We start from the raw sequence: 17,307 nt of genomic DNA on the forward strand, positions 1-17,307 counted from the left end.
ACTGAGGACCACTTTGCGTTTGCCATTACTATGGTTGTCAAACCAAGGTAGATATAAGTACCTCAAGGAAATATGTTTGAGTTGTAAACGTTGGATCTCTTCTTCCAACTAAGTTACAATTGGTAATTATGAAGCGTTATTTAAATACGTGAAAACTGAGTAAATGAATTGTTGTTGTGAATTGTGATATTTACTGTGTTGGAAAGAAATTCTACACCAGGATTGTTTCTGTTTTGATTGGCATGTTTGCCACTTATTATTTACATTGTGCATACATGTATGAGAAAGATGTTTACTACAGAGCCATCAAGCAATTATTGAATAATTGTTTTAAAGTGCGAATATTTTATTTCAATGTCAACATTTTGTACTCGCAATCTTAAAAAAAAATGATAAAGACAAAGGAATGTTAAATACAAAATTAAAAAGCAGTCAACATGCGAAACCAATTGTGTAATAGCATGTGCATAGCTCCACCTTTGAATCTTAAAGTGTTAAGTGCACTACCCAATGCGCTAATTTTGAAGACATGATTTACACATGTTCAGTCCCATAAAGCAATTGTATTTACTTGGCCTAAGCTTAGAAACAATAAATAAAATTATCTAGGCCTGTCCGCAAAAGGACGAGTAATTACAATGTACAAACTTCCTGTACATTTCCCCCAATATAGGCATACTTTGTGCTCTTAAAATTTGTAAACACATATATCCTTAGTAATGACAACAATGTTGTGTACGATTTTTACTAGTTGTCAAATCGCAAGGTAATGATATTTGTAACTACACTGATATCTGGATTATTTAATATAATTTAATTGTTAACCAAGATAGTTGTGTCACAGAATCAGATCATGGATTTGATATTACCAATGAATTTCATTTTCCCATTTTTGGGGAAATTTTACCCAACCTATGAAGTGAACATAAACAAAATGGCAAATTTTCGTTCAATTGTCATTACCCCTGACATATGAGTGGGTTGACATATGACTGAGTTTTTACATAATTTTGTAATTGTAATCATACTTGCTGCTTTGACTTTCACTTATTGATTAAAGAGCTGTTTCAAAGAGATTTAGGAGATTTCTGTCATTCAACATCCTTACTCACTCTGAAAAGTATTCTTGTTTAGTAAAACAAAAAAGTTAACTTAACAAATTATGTTGACTGACATACTCACCCTACTTTTGTTAGAGGTGTTGAAACAATAAATTTTAATTTAGCATAACACTTTATTGTACATTTTGATATTTTAGTGGGAAATACAAATTTGGGCTGGTCTACCAACGCAATTTGTGGTTGATGTTAATGATGTTAAAGATGTATTTTTAAATAATTTAAACACTTTTTAATAGCCATTTAATGTTGTTCTTGAATATTTAACATATAATGAACACATTGAACATAAATGAACAAAGAATTAATATTTTTTGTCTGACACGTAATGTATGTTCCAGGTGAAGCACACGTCTGCCACTAAGCCTCGTTGCCATGGAGAAGTACGAGAACCAGGGCCTTGTGGGGGAGGGCAGCTATGGGATGGTGCTCAAGTGTCGCCACAAGGAGACGGGCCAACTCGTCGCCATCAAGAAGTTCCTCGAGAGTGAGGATGACAAGATGGTGAAGAAGATCGCCCTGCGCGAAGTGCGCATGCTTAAAGTGAGTGGTTGTAAACCCTTGATTAGAGACATGTTGCTCAAAGTGAGTGGTTTTTAACCCTTGATTGGACACATCTTGCTGAAAGTAAGTAGTTGTTAACCATTGATTAGATGAGTGTTGCTCAAAGTTAGTGTCTGTTAACCCTTGATTTGATGAGTGTTGCTCAATGTGAGTGGTTGTCAACTCTTGATTAGATGAGTACTGACTCCGCAAGAAATCATAATGGCCTATTAATGACACAATGTTATATAAGGTCTAAATCTTCGTTAATCCTTGATTATTCAATATTTTCGTGTTTTTATATCTTGATATTGCATTTTTATGCCCCCAGTAGGGTGGCATATAGCAGTTGAACTGTCCGTCAGTCTGTCCGTCCGTCCGAAAACTTTAACATTGGCCATAACTTTTGCAATATTGAAGATAGCAACTTGATATTAGGCATGCGTGTGTATCTCATGAAGCTGAACATTTTGAGTGGTGAAAGGTCGAGGTCAAGGTCATCCGTCAAAAGTCAAAAAATACAATCCAAGGGAAGTAAGCTTTAAAAGCGAGATAATTTCTAAACCTACCAAATGATATATTGAAATTTTATTTCTAAGCGGCGCAATAGGGGGCATTGTGTTTATTGTGTTTAATAGAAAAATGAAAATATAAAGCAATTAAAATAATCCTTGATAAGAAAGGTGAGTGCAGGCTCGGCGAGACATAAGAATGGCCTGTCACAGTGTTTTATTAAATTGAAATCTTGGTTGAAATCTTTTCAGACATTCATGCTTATTACTTGTGAATATTTTTTTAGCCGGATTTTTTTCGAAAAAATCTCGGCTTATAGATTGATGTTGTCGGGCGGGCGGGGGGGCGGGCGGGCGGGCGGGCGGGCGGGGTGGCGGCGTGCTCGAAAATGTTAAAGTTCTTATTTCATGGTATAACTTTGGTATGCTTGGACCTAGAGTCTTCAAACTTGACATGAAGGTTGGCCAGGATTAACAGATGACCACTGGTCATTTCAAGGTCATTCATTTGAAGGTCAAGGTCACTGTGACCTTCAATATAAAAAATGTTAAAGTTGTTATAACTTTGGTATGCTTGGACCTAGAGTCTTGAAACTTGACATGAAGGTTGGCCATAACTAGTTAGTAGCCACTGGTCATTTCAAGGTCATTCATTTGAAGGTCAAGGTCACTGTGACCTTGAATGTAAAAATGTTAAAGTTCTTATTTCATGGTATAACTTTGGTATGCTTGGACCTAGAGTCTTCAAACTTGACATGAAGGTTGGCCAGGATTAACAGATGACCACTGGTCATTTCAAGGTCATTCATTTGAAGGTGAAGGTCACTGTGACCTTCAATATAAAAATGTTAAAGTTGTTATAACTTTGGTATGCTTGGACCTAGAGTCTTGAAACTTGACATGAAGGTTGGCCAGAACTAGTAAGTAACCACTGGACATTTCAAGGTCATTCATTTGAAGGTCAAGGTCACTGTGACCTTGAATGTAAAAATGTTAAAGTTGTTATAACTTTGGTATGCTTGGACCTAGAGTCTTGAAACTTGACATGAAGGTTGGCCAGAACTAGTAAGTAACCACTGGACATTTCAAGGTCATTCATTTGAAGGTCAAGGTCACTGTGACCTTGAATGTAAAAATGTTAAAGTTCTTATTTCATGTTATAACTTTGGTATGCTTGTACCTAGAGTCTTCAAACTTGAAATAAAGATTGGCCAGTACTAGAAGATAACCACTGGTCATTTCAATGTCATTCATTTGAAGGTCAAGGTCACTGTGACCTTAAATGTTAAAATGTTAAAATTGTTATAACTTTGGTATGCTTGGACATAGAGTCTTCAAACTTGACATGAAGGTTTGCAAGCACACTTAGATGACCACTGGTCATTTCAAGGTCATTAATTCTAAGGTCAAGGTCACTGTGACCTTGAATGTAAAAATGTTAAAGTTCTTATAACTTTGGTAGGTAAAAATGTTAAATGTCAATTCAAGTTCATATTTGTGACCTTAAATGTTATTGTTGTTCATGTATATGCATGCATTCAAAACATAACACAAGGTTTGCTCATGCCTTGAAAAGTACTTACATTTCATTTTGACCTTTGAACAATATTTCAGTAATTTAAGTATTGCATTGACAAAAACACGAAAGGTACTTTCCTGTCATTTAAATAAAAAATCCGGCTTCAATGCGGTCATCTCCGACCGCGGAACTCTTGTTACAATTTGACATTGTGTCTTACATTCCCGAATATCTTTTTATTAGCGAGGCTGTTTTCGGAGAAAACTTGAGCTATTGTCATAGCCAGCTTGTCCGCAGTTTGCCGTAGGCGTGGTGCTAAAACCTTAACATTGGCTCTAAAATCAAAGTGCTTCCACCTACAACTTTGAAACTTCATATGTAGATGCACCTTAATGAGTTCTACACGCCACACCCATTTTGGGGTCACTAGGTTAAAGGTCAAGGTGACTGTGACCTCTAATATCAAACTTTAACATAGGCTCTAAAATCAAAGTGCTTCCACCTACAACTTTGAAACTTCATATGTAGTTGCACCTTGATGAGTTCTACATGCCACACCCATTTTTGGATCACTAGGTCAAAGGTCAAGGTCACTGTGACCTCTAATATAAAACTTAAACAAAAACCTTAACATTGCCTCTAAAATCAAAGTGCTTCCACCTACAACTTTGAAACTTCATATGTAGATGCAGCTTGATGAGTTCTACACGCCACACCCATTTTGGGTCACTAGGTCAAAGGTCAAGGTCACTGTGACCCCTAAAAAAAAAAAAAAAAATTTGTGACAAGCTTTCGTAGCCGAGCGTGGCACCCGTTATGCGGTGCTCTTGTTTGTCTTACTGACAATTTTCTGATTTGTTTTGTAATGCATCATGTGTCATGGAATTAATGTTTTCACCATAAACGGTTAAAATTCGCCATACCAGTGCTTTAAGTAAAGGCGTTTTTTTTTAATGTTGATGTGTTATATATTAAAATGGTCCAAATGGTATTAATGGTGAAGATGTTTGGGCTATTAGAAAAGTGGATGCTTTAATTAAGAGGTTTGAACCTTTTGATCCATCTATGTGTGCTATGCTTTTGATTAGTATTTAACCAAATGGGGCACCGATGTCAATTGTTACGATTTTTGTTTTAATTGGTGGAAATAAATCTAGAGAAAATGTAAATACTGTGTTATTAATTCCAAATAAGAGACCTGGTTAAGGCAACAGCAATATTATTTAACTAAGTTGTTTTATAATTTTACATTAATCCACTCTGACAACTTTAAAATCTAGGTCCTAGTAGTACAGACTGAATGAATTATGGTATACTGAGACATTTACAATTAAGACGTGTTTTTAGTTTAGGTACAATACATTTCAGATTAAGAGAATTAATAATATCTTTAATGCATATTTTATTAACTTCTAAAAAGAATGTAGTTTATACCAAACATGTGTTAACAAAAACAAATTGTGAAATAATGGATTTTTATTAAGTGTCCTTTTGTTTGAGTGTTAATCTTGAGTTAATCTTTGCTGACATGATTACATATGAAAGGCAAATGCTTAATCCCTGATTATTTCATTTTTCTCTTTCAAACTAGGCCATTAGTCTTAATATGTGTGTGTTAATGGTACATCAATAATGCTTTTAATCAAGTAGTTATTCATTTTTTGAAATATTGTTTAAAACACTCTTAATATTAATGAATATTTTAATGGGTTAAAGTAGGGAAAACATGCGAATGTGCTTCTTCAAAATGAATTGACTTAACTTTAAACAATAAACATTGTATTTTATGTACTGAAAGCTAATACACAAGAACATTTTTGACAAAGTATTACTATAGAAGACTTTGTTTACATGGTCATTTTTTTCGGGTATATAATAAAATTCATTGGTCATATTTTGTTCATTGTGAGAAGTTGTTTTATAGGTACATGAAAATTTAAATATGCATTTTTAATGTGTGTTTAATAGCCGTATACTGTGAAACCATTTATTTTCGTCAGCACAAAATTTCGTCCTTTTCATAAAAATGACTATTTCGTGAGCTCTTAAATTCGTCCATTTCTGGTTTTGAAAAAAAAAAAAGCGTCCGATTTGTTTGTAATACATGTTATACGCAGTTGTGAAAAAATCGTGCTGGGGAAAGAGAGGTGACACTTGGTAGTCACTTGCAGGAGGTGGGCCTTGTTTGGCATATGCCAATTAACAAGTCTGTTATTTTAGGTGATAGTAACTGTCCCTTATTATTTTATGTCATTGACACGTTCTTTGTTATGATGAGCGGATAAGTGGGACTGAATAATCGTTAACGAGTGTTTTAAACAACGAAGCCAATTGCCAATTAGTCTTTTTCCATTACTATCACGGTCAAACTGATAACAATCTTACCTTTATCGGGACTGGACATTCACCGAGACTCATTGGAGCACGGAAGACAGCATGCTGCGGTACGTGGACAAGATCATTCTACCGTACGTGTCCAGTGTTCGGGACTCCCTGCCATTGTCACAATGCAATCAGCGAGCCATCGCATTGTTTGACATTTTCAAGGCACATCAGAGCCCAGCGCTTTTGAAAAAGCTTAAAGACAACAACATCACTCCGTTGTTTGTTCCAGCTTCGTGCACAGATCGCCTTCAGCCTCTCGACCTCAGCGTGAAATTCGAGTACAAACAGAGCCTTAAAGGATGCTTCCACGACTGGTATAGCAACCAGGTGGCCAAAATGCTTGGTGACAAGGATGGTGACGTCACCACTTTGGCAAACGTAGACATGAAAACGTCAACGCTGGAGCCAATACACGCGGAATGGCTGATCTCCACACATTCCAAGATGGAAGGACGCAGGGATTTGATCACTGCAGGCTTCAAGAAAGCTGGACTCGTTTAAACAAGCACATGTGTGTAACTGAACATGTTTTGATGTGCTAAACACTATTGTATGCTGTTGTTTGTTTCGTGTTCGCTAAATAAATTTCATTTTCACAAAAAAAACAAGATTAACATTTGTGCATTTTTCATGAGTATGGTATTTAGTCTGAATGACCTTAGTTTCATTAAAATTTGGTCAATGCAGTTATCAAACTTGTTCTATGATACGAAAGAGGATCTAGTTTGTTAAGTGGTTTTTTTTCTGAATGGAACGCTGCATTTATTGATAAACAACAGTATTAAATCTATAAAAACAAATGTTTTTGTTAAAAAAACAACAAAGGTACGGGTTTTTATGTATATGTACAAAAATAGTAGATGCAGTTAAAACCAAACAACCAAACACAAATCAAAATGTTCTTTATTAATTTGTAACAAAGCGCAGATTATATTTCAGTCAGGTGTTGATCACACATCGTCATATTTCAATTGCGTTTAATAGTATTGTCTTTAATCCGGATTCGCCGCGTGTAGGCTGTATAATCTGCAACACCCCTGAAAAACACAATACACACAATGGGTAATAAAGTTGTTAACAATTATTGCTAATCAACACTATTATACCTAAACGAAGTCGACGCATTCGATGCAGCCTTATTGCATTCGCATTTTACAGGAAATGTCAGTTGTCAGTACACTGTATAATGAACACCCCTTTGTGTCAAAACCGGATTTAACTTGAGTGTGAATAGTCGACTGTTTCATGTTCTTTGTATCAATACCATCTGTGTATCTGTATTATAAGTATACCAGTCAACAAACAAGGTGCGCGCTTCCGCATATGGGTATTCAGACGTTCAAAAAATTGACCTACGGTTTAGCGTTCATGCCGTTGAACGCATTAAGCAATATAACTCGTTTTTTTCACTATTTCTTTACTTGCAAAAAATACTAGTGGCTTATAACTTACCTTGCAATCTTTTTTTCTCGCATTTTGCGAGTGTGCGAGTGTTAATTTCGAGCCCTGTGTATATGCGTGGATTACGCTGGATTTAAATGCCTCGTGCCTACGGTAATTCAGTCTTATTTGTTTCAAATATGGGACATGATTGTTCGTTAGGATCTTGAATTCGTCCATCGGTCGAAGGACGAAAAAGGCGAAAATTAATGTCTGACGAATAATAATGGTTTCACAGTATTTCAAATATGTCATGCTTTTTACTTTATATTTGTTAACCAGCCTAAAGTTCGCAAAGTTCTCATGCTTAGGCTTAAACAAAGACTACACTTGTTGACAAATGGAAGTTACAGAATTCATGGACTTAGATTTTCATTGGCCCATTATTACACCGGCATTGAAAAAATCCCTGCATGGTGATTACACCTGACAATTCACTAGATTTTAATCTGCTTGCCCTGCATTTGTTAGTACCGGAAAACAATATTTCTCATAATACGCAACCAGGACCTTTTATTTTCAACTTAAACTTTCATGACTTTATCAAATGATAACACACAGAAAATGCTTAATTGACAAATGATGAAGGAATGTTTTGGCTACTCTGTTGATCATGAATCATTCACATACATTAATATTTATACCAACTATGTCAACATTATGTTGATTTATACAATCTTACCCAAATGAATTTCAACTCTTCATAGAAATGTAAATTGAATGGTACTGCAGCAATAATCTATTAGACTTAAAGACAAAGACTATTTCACTGTATAAATACTGTAATAATCAATTAGATTCAAAGAAGCACAAGTCATCAACCAATTGTGTGCATTCTGCACAGCTGCATATGACATCATCAACATGGCAGAACGAGCAGTTTCTTGCATGGTGTATAGTTTTTCGTTTGTTTGGTAACTTGTGTAGGTTTCTTATGGTCTAGCAGGTAAAAAGTACTTAACTGGCCAAACAAGAATTTATTAAACTTATTCACGGACCTTTAAGCGAACAAGTGGATTTTTCAATGCCTAGTTACAGTTAATACTGTCAAAGTTAAGCTAAAGAATGTCTACAATCATTGCTGTACATACCCGAGCAAAATTTTTTCCTTCTTTAAAACATAGCGGAAAATGGAACTTTCCCAATTAGAAAAAAAACCTACAATTTCCCAATTGCTGTTAAAAAATTCCCAAATGAAGGTTTGTAATAAAATATCAATTAAATGCAACATTTAGTTAGTGTCCCTATGCAGCTCTATGGCTTCAACCAAATAAATATAATATTGACAACTTGACAACATTTAATTATAAGTTTTCAAGTATTTGGGAGCAAAAAAAAATGGAATACACCAATTTCCTAATAGAAGACTTCACAACACAAATTTTCCCAGTTTCAGGGTTTATCGCACACAATTTTCTCAATTGGACTGGTACCAGTACTTTTCCCAATTGGGCTAAAAAAAAATCACTGTACCTTTCTCTGTATAACTAACATGTTGACATTTCATTGCAGCAACTGCGTCACGACAATCTTGTTAACTTGCTGGAAGTGTTTAGACGTAAGAAGCGCCTTTATCTGGTGTTCGAGTTTGTTGATCACACAGTTCTTGATGAGCTTGAAAAATGTCCCAACGGTCTTGACGAAACAACATGTCGGAAGATTCTTTGGCAAGTCCTGAAAGGCATCGAGTTCTGCCATTTGAATAATGTAAGTCTGCCATTTGTTAATAAAAGTGGTGTGATTGTCACCAGCATACAGCGTGTTTTACATTATGTTGAGTATTATTATAGCTTGGACTTTTAAGCCAGTATGAGTGTTGTTATATTTTTGATACGTATGTCAGTGTGTGTTAAACATTTAAATTGGTGACAGTATTAGTGTTAAGATATCTTGGACATATATAGCAGTATAAGAGATAGTTCAGCGTTGGAAATTCCCTAGTAAAACTTCAGTGCAGGCTAGTAACAAAAAATCTTTATTAATTCCCAGGGTTGGCTAAGAGAGGGCAACTTAATCACTCCCAGCTAGCTAACTAAGCCTTATTCAAAGAGCATTCATTTTGCCTGAATAGCAGTTAAATGCATGATATTTTTCTGTCTCCTTCTGTTAACTATCAGGTAATTCATTAATGCCCCGCCCCCTTACATTATTGATTAATGTCATTTTAAAGGTCACAGTGATGGTGTTTACTGCTTTAACTCCCTGAAAAGTAGCCCCACATGGCATTAACATAGTCTTTAGTGTCTGACAACACCATTGATATGGATTGCCAACAGCTTGCAGATTTTAGAGGCCTGTGTGTATTTACAACCAGCATAACATACCAGAATCCTTTTTATATGCCTAATAAGGAAAAGCTCTGGCACCAGTTCAATTTGAAAAAACTAATTATACCCCCACAAACAAAGTTTAGGGGGGTATATAGGAGTGAACTTGTTGGTCGGTCTGTCTGTCGGTCCGTATTAAGTGTCCGCTGTCTTATTCAAGTTGTTTTCATCCAATCTTCACCAAACTTGGTCAGATGTTATATCTAGATGATGTCTAGGTTGAGTTCGAATATGTGTCATGTTGGGTTAGAAACTAGGTCACGGGGTCACTTGTGCGTTTTAAACATTGAGCATGGTGTTCCCTATCTAATTCAAGTAGTTTTCATCCGTGCTTCACCAAACTTGGTCAGAAGTTGTAACTAGATGATGTCTAAGCCAAGTTCGAACATTAGTCATGGCAGGTCAAAAACTAGGTCACGGGGTCACTTAGTGCGTTTTAAACATTGAGCGTGGTGTCCGCTCTCTAATTCAAGTACTTTTCATCCGATCTTCACCAAACTTGGTCAGAAGTTGTATCTAGATGATGCCTAGGTCAAGTTTGAATATGGGTCATGCCGGGTCAAAAATTTGGTCACAGGGTCACTCAGTGCGTTTTAAACCTTGAGCAACATATGTTGTCTGGGCCAAAAACTAGGTCATGGGGACACTTAGTATGTTTTACACATTCAGCATGGTGTCCGCTCTCTAATTCAAGTAGTTTTCATCCGATCTTCACCACACTTGGTCAGAAATTGTATCTAGATGATATGTAGGTCAAGTTCGAACATATTGGATCATGCCGGGTCAAAAACTAGGTCAAGGGGTCACTAAGTGCATTTAAAACATTGATCATGGTGTCCGCTGTTTTTTTTTAAGTTAACATGCAAAATATTCTGTGTCAATGCTGCATGTGGGGGTATTCTTCACGTCTGTGACAAAGCTCTAATTTGAACAGTTTGAACTTTGTCTGGTTATCCCACAAATCATAATTTGAGTCGTTAAAGAAATAAATATAATTATAAACTGGGCCATTCAGAAACCTTCCTGAAAAATCTGCTTTTTTAATGAGATTTTTTCATATTGAATTCTGTTATCATAATTTCTGTAAACAGTGTTTACAAAGAAAATTAAAACATAAATCACTTATCTTATAGTCGATATATAACAAACAATTAAAAATATTATTTATCTAGATCTCTTATTGACTGTAATTGCCTCTATTGAAAAGAAATGTTGTCCAAAAATAAATGCGTTTATCAGTCTCTTCAATTGAAATACTTTTCATTTTTAAGACCATTTTGCTTGTTATATTTGAAAACATGCATTCGTGTGTGCATGTCAATAACAAGTGTGAATGTAAATAATGGACTGAATTACTCTTATTATCTGTCTGTTATCATTATACTTCAAGAAGATAACATAACTGGCTTTTGACAAAAGAAGAACCTAAGGACAAAAACATATTCCAAGTATGCATGATATTGGACGCGTTTTTCGCCTTTTAACTTCAGAACAATATTACGAGAGCAGTTTAATGTATTATTTAAAATAGCTGAACATGCTTTTGCATAAGACTGCAAAAAAAAACCTAATGAATGGCGAATGTATGTATTGATTTGTATGATACGAAAATTTGTTGAATGTTGTACAGTTTTTCTCAACAAACCGTTTTTCAACTTTAGACACAGTGCAGTGTCTATAAATCACATAGTAGGAGTGAAATTCCCCATTAATTTGAAAAATAGGAGGGGGGGGGGGGGGTCAGAAACAGAGGGGGAATTATAAAATACCATTTTTATATGTTTAAGTTTTAATAATATATTGTTTTAAATTAACAAATATTGCAAACTGCCTGCTGTTAAATACAACAGCACTTTCCATAGTATTGCCCTTACTTGACTAAATAACTAAAAAAAAAATTAAAACAAATTACTGACTGGTTCTTCTCTTCTTCTACATTGCGTACAAAGTCAGCTAACTTATGTGGTAAACATTCACGAGTTGCATACCACGATTTTCTTAAAAAATTTCTTATTATTTTATTAACAAAATTGTCCTTTTGAAAGAAAATTCTTTTAAAAAAACACCTGCATGTCAGAGTGTTAAATTGCCTTTAACTTCAAGTGTTCTTGTCAAGATACGCAGAGCGGAATTCAGCAGCTTTAAAGATAAATTAAATTATAAAGAGCGCGTGAATTTTCTCACAAACAAGCTGATAATGTGCTGAAGCTTTGACCGAATAGTGGAATTGCGCAATCAGGTGGTCTAGAATAGATACTGGTACTGGATCACAGAAGAAACTATAATTATAGGAGATTGCTTTAATGTTTGATTATAGAGAATATTTAAAAGGTTAAACTTTCCCATTTATGAATAAAAAGTCTACATGATAAAATATTGTATCATACATGTATATACACAAACTGCAAGTTAATTGAGTCTGGACTCAACTGTTCCCTTGCCATAATTCTGCAGTAGAGTAGATGTAGTGCGGTTGTTTGCCTCAAAGTTAATCAAAAGCTAAAATAAACATAAAACTAAAAAAAAGAACTAAAATTTCTTCAGAAAATCTATATTTACATTGATTATGAATTTTAGATGCGTAAGTATCTGTGTGTTTTGTCTAGCAGTTGGCTTGGGTACAATGAACATGAATCGTGGGTTATTGAATGGCTGATCTACCATTGACTCTGGCCTGATTAATGCATTATAAAACAGAGCGTCATAAGATATTATCTACACACAGATTTAATTAATGATTGCCTTTGTTGTGTAGTCATCTTGTGGTATTTACAGAATACCTGTGAAGAAGAATAAACACGTTTATTTTCGGATTTGTATTGATTTGAAAATTGTTTTATTGTCAAGTTTCGATTTAATGAAGCTTTGATTTAAATCTTCAATAATATACCTATTGATAAGGACTCAAACTAAATTACTAACACTTTCCATTTGTCACAATTTCAAGTATATTTATACATATTTCTCAATATATATTAAGAATACATTTCACAATTATATTGAACGGCAAATACAATTATATCAGATACATTAAGTGACAATTTCATGTTTATTGTCAATAATTCTCAATGACAAATTAATTGCTTTCAGATAATCCATCGAGATATAAAGCCCGAGAACATACTCGTGAGCAAAAACGGAGTGGTAAAGTTGTGTGATTTCGGATTCGCGCGCACTCTGGCTCAGCCTGGCGAGATTTACACAGACTACGTCGCCACCCGCTGGTACCGAGCCCCAGAACTTCTGGTTGGTGACACAAAATATGGAAAGTAAGTTGAAGGGTTGAAGAAAGCTGTTGAATTGTATATTGTGGGTGTATCAGTGGGTTTGTGTGCTTGAAACAAGTTGAAAAACATCTTTATTATCTGTGCTCTGGGAAAATGGGGCTTTATGCGCGTGAGTTAAGTGTCGTCCAAGATTAGCCCATCCACTCTTTCACAGGCTAATCAGGGACGGCACTTTATGCCCAACAGGCTAATCAGGGACGGCACTTTATGCCCATGATGGATTTTTAGTAAGAAGAGACTTGCTTATGATTTTAAAGTTGGTAACTTAGCAACAAAAGTACAAGAAAGGTCCCATGATTTAGAGTATTTATACATAGTTTATCATATTGTGTTAATATATCATATCATTACATGTATATAGAATAGTGTTAACATATTTTTTAGATCCTTTAAATTTGATATATTTCATCAGTGTCAAACCCAAATTACAAATGGGCCATGCTCTTTGATAAAGGGATTCAATGCATGTGAGTAAAGTGTCATGCCAGATTAGCTTGTGCAGTTTGCACAGGCTAATCAGGGACAACAATTTCCGCCTAAACGTGATTTTTGCTATGAATAGACTCTCTGTAAACAAAATATAACATTAAAGCGGAAAATGTTGTCTCTGATTAGCCTGTGCAGATTGCACTTTACGCACATGCATTAAACCCCCTTTTCACAGAGCAAGGCTCAAATATATTGTCATTAAATTTCTCGGCTATTTAACAATGCACTGGTGTGAATGTCTTATTCATCAGAACTTCAGATCATGAATGTGCAATTAAATTAGCTATAGGATGAATTATTTAAGAATTAGTGCCAGTCAAAGTGCATATTAAACCTATTATTCTATTTATCCTGTCACATTTACAACATTCGTTGAAATGTTTCTAAAAATATAGTTTTCCAGTATTTTGTGTTTAAATATTTAATATGGGAAAAAACACGCCGCAGCAAAAACATTGTGACGTCACGTCATGCAAAATGCTAAGGCTAGCTTCCGTCTTGTTAAATAACACAGAAATCAAGTCAATCGTTATTAGTTCAATACACAAAGACAAAATTATGATGTTAAAGTAATTAATTTTTAAAACAAACAGTACTTTACACGTATGTTGTAATTTTTTTAATTGAAAACAAGTATATTTTATAAAAAGAAAATAGTACAGGCGTGCGCATGCGAGGACAGCAACTGACGGATATTCGAGGTCACATGGTCATCTAGCCTAATATCTTTTGGGATATTAAGTTACCTGGTTATCGGGCTGATTTAAAGGCATGTGACAGGATAATATTAAATATTTTTACTTGCATGATCCACTATTTCTGTAGTTATTCATGTGCCCTTGAACATGGCTGTGATGTCTGTTACAAAGAGTAGTTTTTCACATTTGTTATTTTGTTGTTACCTGGAGCACACATTACTTTATGTATCTTTTTTGATCTAAATGCAAATCAAACTAGTGTGTTACAATTTCCAAACAATTGTTTTTCGATTTCCAGGGCGGTGGATATCTGGGCAGTGGGATGTCTGCTGGTGGAGATGCTGACTGGGGAGCCACTGTTTCCAGGGGACTCAGATATCGACCAGCTCTATCAGATCGTAAAAGTCTTTGGTATGTAACAAGTCAATTTTTTTTTACCCCCCCTAATGTCGTATTATGACCCCACTTTATGGGGGGGGGATATAGTTGTTCCCTTGTCTATGTGTCTTTTTCGCTTTTCTGTCCTTTAATGCATCACATTTTTGTGTCGCGCATTAGTCAAACAGTATTAGTAGTCAAGCTTAGTCTATACATTAAGAGATAAATTTGAGGGTCATTATGGGGGAGGGGGGGGGGGGGGGGAATGTGTTCATAGTTTAACTTATGTACTTTTTAAGGAACTTATGGCTTGAAATAAGCCCTCAAAAGCCACTGCTAGTATCGCATCCCCCACAGTAAACCAGGAAAGCATCATTCAGTTGACTTTGATTGTCAACAACATTTGTAACATTACTCCAAGGCATGACTTTCAGGTATCAGATTCATTCAATTTGTTCCTTGAATGTCACATTTTGTCCATAACCATCAAATGGTAGAATATTTTGAGTCTGTTACATAATTGTGTTGGTTTATTTTGTTTGCATGTTCCATTAATAAATATATTTGTCCTACTAACCCATTTTTTAAAATGATCTCTGAGTACATATGAACTTAACAAATTAATTTGACTTAAAGAATAATACAGCAGCTGTACATAAATGGGAAGTTCTTCTTTTATTGCCAATTTAGATCACAGTCTTTAGATATCAATTGATTACTGCAGTTGAAGCATTGAACTCTTGAACTTCTTTTCTTTATTGATGAGTTAGTGGAATTCATTTTTTAAATCTTTATCAATAGAAAGCAAAAATGTATGTCTTGAAGCCTTCAAAAGACAGTTATATATATTATTGTATTGATAAAAGGTAAATAAACTTTTTATTGATGATTTTAAAGTGGAATTTGTTGCTGGAAGACACGTTTTGGTGCAAACACATTAAATATCTCCCATCTTAATTCTTTGTGTGGTATTAGTTTAAACTAGGGATGTCACCGAATATCCGAATATCCGAATATTCGGTCCCGGACCGAATATTCGGATACAGTTTTCCGAATCGAATATTCGGAAGAAAAAATAAAAAAATCGAGTAATTTCAAAGACTTTGTATTCGTGAAATTTGCTTCAAACATTTAAAAAAAAATGTTCCTCGTGTCATAATGTTTATTCCTGCTACGCGCGATAATGCGTCGCTATGGTGATGACATTATACCGGTCATAAATCCCGCTAATTGCCTAACAAAGACAGACACTTTGTGTCAAAATTATGATAGGTGCAAATCGCGTCGGCAATCAAAACACCGACCCGTCTTGATATAATAACTCGAATTACATTTAAAATGATCAAAGATTAAATGAGTAAAGGAAGTGCCGACTCGGTGTGAAAAACAAAAATGATCGTATGGTTATAATCACGTTGTCCAATCAAAAAAGCTTTAAGAAAATAATTTACTCAACCTCTAATGAGTATTTGCGTATCGTATGGTCCACACTTTAATTAATTACTCAATATTCAATCAGGTATTATACTTAAAGAAATGTTTTTGGTAGTTCGCCCTCATTTAATTAAAAATATTATAATTGCTACACGCATAAAGTAAATCTCTGTCCAAGCAAAATGCCACCTACGCCATCCGCTGCTTGGAAGTATTTCACGACATCATCCGATAAGAAGTCGCCGATCCAAGTGACTTTTAAACGTGGCAACTTTAAAAGACTGACTGTTTAGTCTGTTAAAGGGATCTTTTCACGCTTTGGTAAATTGACAAAATTGAAAAAAGTTGTTTCAGATTCGTAAGTTTTCGTTTTAGTTATGATATTTGAGAGGAAACAGTAATACTGAACATTAACCATGCTCTAATATAGCCATTATATGCATCTTTTGACGATTTTAAAACCTAAAAATTATAAAGCGTTGCAACGCGACACGATTGAATAATTTGGAGAGTTCTGTTTTTGTCGTTAAATTTTGTGAAACTACGAAGATTGCTTATATGAGGTATAAAATACGTCAAGAATGTGTACTCGGCGGAATAGCTCAGTAGGCTAAAGCGTTTTTACTTCAGGACTCTGGCAGGACTCCATGGGTCACTGGTTCAAAACCTGCTCCGGGCAATGTTCTTTTCCTTTTTTAAATTTTTTTCTTGTTTTTTTACTGGGGCTTTTACGATCCAATGTTTACATTTATCAATATCAAGCATTTAATGAATAAGTTAAAAAAATGCCAAAATCTGTGAAAAGGCCCCTTTAAACAGGTTCAAAGCGTGTTGTGGCTATGTACATAATTCTTTTAAGTTCTTTTTTGTCATGTAATTATTTTGTCGTCATGTAATATAATGTTTCTCGTTCTATTGTTGATGTACAATATTAATAGTTTAAAAACAGTTTTTGTCATTCAATTTTATCACTAAAAAGTAATCAACAAAATCAGCTTCGAATTAGCGACGGCAACGCTGTGTCAATATTTAGTCACTTCCGGTAAAAACAAAAGTAGAATTCATGCAGTAATGGTACGGTAAACAAAGTTGACTTTTTCCAACAGATGTTGACCGAATATCCGAATATTCGTTCGGAAGGATGACCGAATATTCGAATACCAAAATCGGTATTCGT

At 34.9% G+C, this 17,307-nt stretch overlaps 1 protein-coding gene across 2 annotated transcripts in view; it reads left to right on the forward strand.

Annotated features, from left to right (window-relative positions):
- LOC127867259 (cyclin-dependent kinase-like 2) overlaps nucleotides 1–17,307 on the forward strand; it is a 70,447-nt gene that overhangs the window by 15,423 nt on the left and 37,717 nt on the right. For both annotated transcript variants that reach the window (XM_052408284.1, XM_052408285.1), the window contains exons 2-5: nucleotides 1,460–1,661; nucleotides 9,030–9,224; nucleotides 12,935–13,113; nucleotides 14,617–14,729. In XM_052408284.1, coding sequence (XP_052264244.1) covers nucleotides 1,494–1,661; nucleotides 9,030–9,224; nucleotides 12,935–13,113; nucleotides 14,617–14,729 — 655 coding nt within the window. In that variant the 5' untranslated portion in view covers nucleotides 1,460–1,493. The remainder of the gene's footprint in view (nucleotides 1–1,459; nucleotides 1,662–9,029; nucleotides 9,225–12,934; nucleotides 13,114–14,616; nucleotides 14,730–17,307) is intronic.

This window comes from Dreissena polymorpha, chromosome 2 (genome assembly GCF_020536995.1).
Source record: "Dreissena polymorpha isolate Duluth1 chromosome 2, UMN_Dpol_1.0, whole genome shotgun sequence".
Classification (NCBI taxonomy): Eukaryota; Metazoa; Mollusca; class Bivalvia; order Myida; family Dreissenidae; genus Dreissena; species Dreissena polymorpha.